At 43.1% G+C, this 6,601-nt stretch overlaps 1 protein-coding gene across 3 annotated transcripts; it reads left to right on the plus strand.

Annotated features, from left to right (window-relative positions):
- The first annotated feature begins 2,189 nt into the window (after nucleotides 1–2,189).
- Nucleotides 2,190–5,879, plus strand: LOC115199100 (uncharacterized). 3 transcript variants are annotated; one of them, XM_029761666.1, is made up of 3 exons: nucleotides 2,190–2,230; nucleotides 4,449–5,098; nucleotides 5,437–5,879. In XM_029761666.1, exons 1-3 carry the CDS (start codon nucleotides 2,205–2,207, stop codon nucleotides 5,796–5,798), a joined length of 1,038 nt encoding a protein of 345 aa, XP_029617526.1. In that variant the 5' UTR covers nucleotides 2,190–2,204; the 3' UTR covers nucleotides 5,799–5,879. The 3 variants fall into 3 exon arrangements, with proteins under 3 accessions (XP_029617526.1, XP_029617525.1, XP_029617527.1); XM_029761665.1 differs by lacking the exon at nucleotides 2,190–2,230 and adding an exon at nucleotides 2,936–3,098; XM_029761667.1 differs by lacking the exon at nucleotides 2,190–2,230 and adding an exon at nucleotides 2,938–3,172.
- The last annotated feature ends 722 nt before the right edge of the window (nucleotides 5,880–6,601 follow it).

The following is a 6,601-nucleotide window of genomic DNA, read 5'->3' on the forward strand; positions in this document are numbered from 1 at the left end:
TCCAACTCAATCTTCAAGTTTGCAGACGACACAACAGTAGTAGGCCTGATTACCAACAATGACGAGACAGCCTACAGGGAGGAAGTGAGAGCCCTGGGAGAGTGGTGCTAGGCAAATAACCTCTCACCCAACATCAACAAAACTAAGGAGCTGATCGTGGACTTCAGGAAACAGCAGAGGGAGCACCCCCCTATCCACATCGATGGGACCGCAGTGGAGAAGGTGGAAAGCTTCAAGTTCCTCGGTGTACACATCACTGACAAACTGAAATGGTCCACCCAAACAGACAGTGTGGTGAAGAAGGCGCAAAAGTGCCTCTTCAACCTCAGGAGGCTGAAGAAATTTGGCTTGACACCTAAAACCCTCACAAACTTTTACAGATGCACAATTGAGAGCATCCTGTTGGGCTGTATCACCACCTGGTATGGTAACTGCACCACCCACAACCGCAGGGCTCTCCAGATGGTGGTGCGGTCTGCCGAACACAGCATAGGGGGCAAGCTACTTGCCCTCCAGGACACATACAGCACCCAATATCACAGGAAGGCCAAAAAGATAATTAAGGACAACAACCACCCGAGCCACTGCCTGTTCACCCCTCTATCATCCAGAAGGTGAGGTCAGTACAGGTGCATCAAAGCTGGGACCGGGATACTGAAAACAGCTTCTATCTCAAGGCCATCAGACTGGTAAATAGCCACCACTAGCACATTAGAGGCTGCTGCCTATATACATACATAGACTTTAAATCACTGGCCACTTTAATAATGGAAGATGTTGCATTACTCATCTCATATGTATATACTGTATTATATTCTATTCTACTGTATCTTAGTCTATGCCGCTCTGACATTGCTCATCCAAATATTTACATATTCTTAATTCCATTCCTTTGCTTTAGATTGTGTGTATTGTTATATATTACTTAGATATTACTGCACTGTTGGAGCTAGAAACACAAGCATTTCATTACACCCGCAATAACATATGTTAAACACGTGTATGTGACAAGTAAAATTTGATTTCATTTAATTTGTAAATAAGGTATTTCTGTTTTTTATTTTTAATACATTTCAAACATTTCTAAAAACTTATTTTCACTTTGTCATTATGGGCTATTGTGTGTTGATTGATGAGAAAAGTAATACTATCAAATACATTCAATTTCAGAATAAGTAACGTAACAATATGTGGGAAAAGGGAAGGAGTCTGAATACTTTCCGAATGCACTGTAAGGTTATGCGTAAGAACGCAACTGCACTGAAATGAATAGCCTGCTTCAATGCGATTCTCCTGAATAAAAAATATAAAAGTTGATCTGTTAAGCTGTTAGGTCTGAATAGACCCATACAGCTTCCATACCGATTCTATCTTTTAGTCTTTTGCTATAGGCATAGGCATTCTAAATTGCGGAGCATTTAACAGACACAATCACTGTCACCATGCAATCCTTAGGCTATCAATTTCTGTGGAGATGTCTTATGGCTAAAAGCAGGGCTTGAATTGAGGGGGTATGTGAGAATATAGGTCTAACCCTTGTTTGATCAGCCTAAGAAAAATCAAGGATCCAGACTATATATAGTGATCTAGGCTATAACAATGATTAACTCCACAATTATTTCTACATAGTCTACTAGCCCATCGAGGGTTTTGTTCAGCCTCAACAGCTCAACAGCTCTTGGTAGGCCTAAAGGCTTATGAAAACATTCACTTTTAAATGAAAAGCAAGTGTTATTATCACACAGAAAATATGGTTGTTTTATTAAACCGGTAAAATTGCGGTGAACTGGGACCTGGGGGGAAAAAACAAGGTCAATCATGCCATCAGTTATTTTCAGGTCAGAAAGTCAGAGAAATATGCCCGAGTTTCTGAATTGACCATTCAAACTATTTTTCCCAGTCAGAGCTCATTTCTGAGTTCCTAGTTGTTTTCAACGTGCTGAAGTCGGAAGTCAGAGATTGCCGAGTTCCCAGTTGTTTGAATGCGCCACTAGATACCTAGGCTACGTCTTATTTCTGAATAGGGCTCCCTCCAAAAAAGAAGCCCTTGTGTCCATATTGATTTGAGACATAAGCATATCTAGACAGTAATGGTGGCTGGCTGCAAATAAACTAGCCTAATAATTATTTAATTGAGGTGATATGCCTATTTTAGCTATATCAACAAATTCAGTTGATTAAATTACTCTGGCAATGGAGACGTCATGCAGACGTTTGTAAGGCGTTCATGGTGAGATCTTTTATAATAAACTTAACAGACACTTTTAAACTAACACGTGACATATATATACATATATATATGTAACACACACACACACACACACACATACATATATATATATATATACAGTGCCTGGAGGGAGAGTGCGAGGAGCAGGCACAGGACGTACTGGGCTGTGGAGGCGCACCGGAGGTCTGATGCGTGGGACCTGTATATATATATAATTTAATGAAGTTAGATCTATAAACGTGTTTTATTCCAGTAGGGGAGCCTAAAGATAAATAATCCACTTGGGTAGAGAAATTGTAATCATTTTTTGGTTGTTGTAGTGAGTATGTTTGGGGCAAAATGTTTTTCCTCAAGTTACCCTACTTGGCAGGAAGAGGGTGTTCTTTTGAAATATGCGCATGTCCAGCAGCCAACTGAGTCAAGCGAACGTAGACATTTTAAAGTGTTGTATTTAATCTTCAAGGGTGCATTTTACCCCATAGAGGGAGACGTTTTCCCCAATAGTGGGACCAAACGGCCCCTTAATAAAGTTTCTGTTTTAATTTAATAACAATGTTTTTAAAATTCTGCCCACTTATGTGTTTGTCTAAGGATATCCATTATGTACATACCTAAATCTTACCAAACGTTGCTTTTTCAGTCAGAAAATAGACATTTCTATTGCGCAAAACCGTGACACGCTAGGGGGGAGGAGGGGATGTAGATCTTGACAGCTGCGGTTATTTCCGAACCTATTTGTATACGGAGATCGGTTATAACGGACGGGTCAGATGAGTCCTGGAGTCTACTAAGCCGGTTAATTCACTCACAGAAAGAAGACTGTGGACAGATTTTCAACTGCTATGGGAATATTCCAATTTTTCATGGGGTACAGATGCATAATCAGGGCCTAAAATGAACACCCGCCACCTGCCAAATAACGGTAGATTTTGGCATTGAAGGGTAAAATGTCTATTTACACCAGCCACGTTTGCGGGTGATCAGGGCTCCACAGTGCGAGCATTTCACTCGCATTCATTTGGTGAATAAAAATAGTCAAGTATGATCACATGTATAGTAAAACAAATGCCGCAATAGCTGCTTTCAAAGCATTTCCGCCGTTTTGTTTCATAGCTGGTAAATGAATCGCACAAAGTCAAAGACCTACGAATCCTATGTAGCCTATCCACCTCGCGCTGCAACACTGCCTGGCTGTGCGCTCGTGAAGAGCTGAGTGAAATATTCATTTTTAGAAGCGCTGCGCACAGGCATAAAAGTTGGTCTAATTTACTTGAAACGAAAGTCTACTGAAGTGAGACTTTGTCGTTGTGTTTCTCAGCTATTTACATTGTTTTGTTCACAAGTTAGGTTGTTTCCTATGTTTGAGTTTCAACTTCTTAGGAAGTGGTGACAACGCTTCTACTAGTCAGACTGAAACTCCCAGCCACAAACATGACTCTAGTCGCGCTACCATGGTAACCGCCCGACCTTAAAGGGGGAAATGTTTTGTCTCATCTGTGATATTTTGTTTAAAAGACCACATTAGTTACTTCTTACTAGTAATACATTTATTGTTTTAGAAACATTACAAAGCATGTTCATCAATTTTGTTGTGTTTTGTTAGTGTAATTTTATGGGCAAAAAAAAATAAACGAGTGGCTGGTTGAGATTTTTTAATCTACCTGCCACAGTGGCTGGTAGACCAAAAATGTATTTTTATACCCTGTACATAATGCTGTGAACTCTGCCTGCTGTGTGGGGTGTTGGCTTGGTTTGAAGAAGTTGCATGAGCTATTTAGCCATGTGAGCATTTGCCTAACATAAATTATTGGGCATAAAAAAGTAGAGCATATTTACAAAGGAATGTTTCTGATCCAAATTGACCTGTAACACAGTTGTTTACATCAGCAGTTTGTGTTGAGTCCAAAGCTTACTTTGCTTTTTTGGTCCAATATGGACCAAAACAACTTGGCTGTACTGTCTAATGCTTCGTTGTAACACTAATAGCCTACTGTGAGTCTTATCTGTATACCTATATATATATATATATATATACCAACCGGATCCAACCTTGAGTGGATCCCACAACCTTGCATGTGTCTGTGTGCATGTGTCTCTGTATGTAGGTTATACATTCATTTAACCTGAGGCATAACGGTTTCTGTTTAAGCCATATTTTCTCCCTCTGTCATTAAACTTCTAATCCTGCTCTAATTCTTTCCCCTGTTCCTTCCCCCAGTAACTCCCACTCTGGGTCAGACATGTCTGTGACCGTGGGAGAGGGGCGGGTCATAGCCTGGAGGGTCACCAGAAGCATCACCTACTACTGCACCAGCCCGACACCAGGGGGCGATACCCCTGCCCCCTCTCCTCCCACCTCCTCCTTATCCTCCCATCTAGACAGTCCTCTTCCCTCCCTCTCCACCCCCTTTATCTCAGACATGCCCTCTCACCCCACTGTTTCCTCAACTCTCGCCCCTTCATTTTCGGATGTACCAACCCTCTCTCCATCCTCGCCCTCCTCCTCCCCCCGTCCCCTCCTCCTGCTTTTCCCGTGGCTTGGCGCCCGACCAGGGGCCATGGCGAAGTACCGGAACCTCTACCTGGAACGCGGCCTGGACATCCTATCAGTGGAGAGCACCGTGTGGCACTTCCTGTGGCCCCGCTGGGGGCTGGAGTATGGGGCCGAGGTCCTGGAGGTCCTTGACGACCCGCGTTTCAAAGGTCGCCCCCTTCTGGTCCACGCCTTCTCCATCGGCGGGTACACCTTCACCCAGCTGCTCAGCCAGATGGTCAGGGAGCCACACAAGTACCCGGGCCTGGCCCAACGGGTTGTAGGACATGTCTATGACAGCCTGGTGATCGGGTCGCTGGAGCATATGGCTACAGGTGAGAGAGAGGGGAAGGAAAGGAGGTAGGATTGTCGGTCTTCATTATTTGGAAAGGAGAGGGATCTGTTACTGAGACGGTGTGGATGTGCTTACGCTTTGCATCCTTGTTTGTCACAATGTTGCTATGTGTGATGAAGACCTAGTAATCAACCTTACCTGCTCTACAATATTGTATTGTATTCAAATATATTTGCTGACTTAGAGGAGGCTTTTTCCACATGATAGTATGTTATTGTGTTTACTGTATGGGGAAAGGACATAGGCCTATCCCATTGAATTAACAAGAATTGAAATGTAATTAATAAAATCATTTGTGTGTGTATGTGTGTGCCTCAGGCCTGGGCAAGACCCTGTTCCCTCATATGGAGCCCCTGGTGCGATACACCGCTCTGCTCTACTTCTGGCTCTTCAAGTCCCAGACGGTGCACTACTACGACAACTCAGTCCAGGTCTTCTACAACAGCCCCGTCACCGCCCCGGCGCTCTTCTTCTTCTGCGAGAACGACGCGCTGTGCGACCCCGTCGCCATGGAGGCGGTCCTCGACTTCTGGAGGAAGCGGGGCGTTGCTGTGGAAACCAGGAAGTGGAAGGAGTCTGTGCACGCTGCTCATCTACGCTGTCACCCGGAGGAGTACCTCTCCATGTTGGAAAAATGTATGATCTCGCTCAACATCACCCCCCTCAGGGAGAAGATGTGAATGGCTCATGTGCTAATCACAGTGTGTGGGGGGGTATTTGATGATAATTCAATAAAGCCTGCATACTCATGTTCAAAGGAAGTCTGCATTATTTCCTTCCCAGTTGCAATAATAACAACATATCTCCTAGCATTTGTTTACCTATTATTATTATTATCATTGCCAAGGCCATGTGGGAACATGTACAGATATAGCATCTTCATTTTACCAGCATTGTTGTAGCAAAATAATCCTGCAGCAAGTGTGACCAGTGTGTTAGTGTGGGTTTTCAGTGAATTTATGTAAATCACCAAGCCTCATCTGTATTTACGGTGGTCCAGGATCCGAGTTTGGGGAACCCTGGTCTGTGACACAGTCCATACGCACCTGATAACAGCAAGGTCACTATGTTAACGGTGAAACACATGACAGACACAGCTCACAATACGTTGATTCGCAATAGATATTTATTTAGTATTTATTATAAATATTGATTGTAATTGCTTTTACACAAGTATAAATTCCTTCTCAATATCTGGTGACAGGGAGTACAGTGGGAGAGGGAGGAAGAGAGAGGGAGAGGAAACATTTTGAAGATGAGAAAGAACTAAAGAGGAGGAATACAGAAAGAAGGAGTGTGAGGGTAACAAGAAAGGAAAGAAAGAGAGAGAAAAGAAACACAGGAGATAGGGAAGAGATAATATGAGAGAGGTGGAAGAAAGAGAGGATAGTTTACTGAGAAGTCTGGACAAGAATTCCCAAGATGAGCTGAATGTAAACCAAGTCTCCTGTCATCACAGTCCAAATACAGTATCATGCAATAT

This window comes from Salmo trutta, chromosome 8 (genome assembly GCF_901001165.1).
Source record: "Salmo trutta chromosome 8, fSalTru1.1, whole genome shotgun sequence".
NCBI lineage: Eukaryota > Metazoa > Chordata > Actinopteri > Salmoniformes > Salmonidae > Salmo > Salmo trutta.

Bases quoted from the DNA above. Each gene is read 5' to 3' on its own strand.
- LOC115199100 (XM_029761666.1), top strand. From the start codon at position 2,205: ATGCAGACGTTTGTAAGGCGTTCATG. The intron at 2,231-4,448 runs GTGAGATCTTTT...TCCTTCCCCCAG, and splicing joins ACGTTTGTAAGGCGTTCATG to TAACTCCCACTCTGGGTCAG. The intron at 5,099-5,436 runs GTGAGAGAGAGG...TGTGTGCCTCAG, and splicing joins GCTGGAGCATATGGCTACAG to GCCTGGGCAAGACCCTGTTC.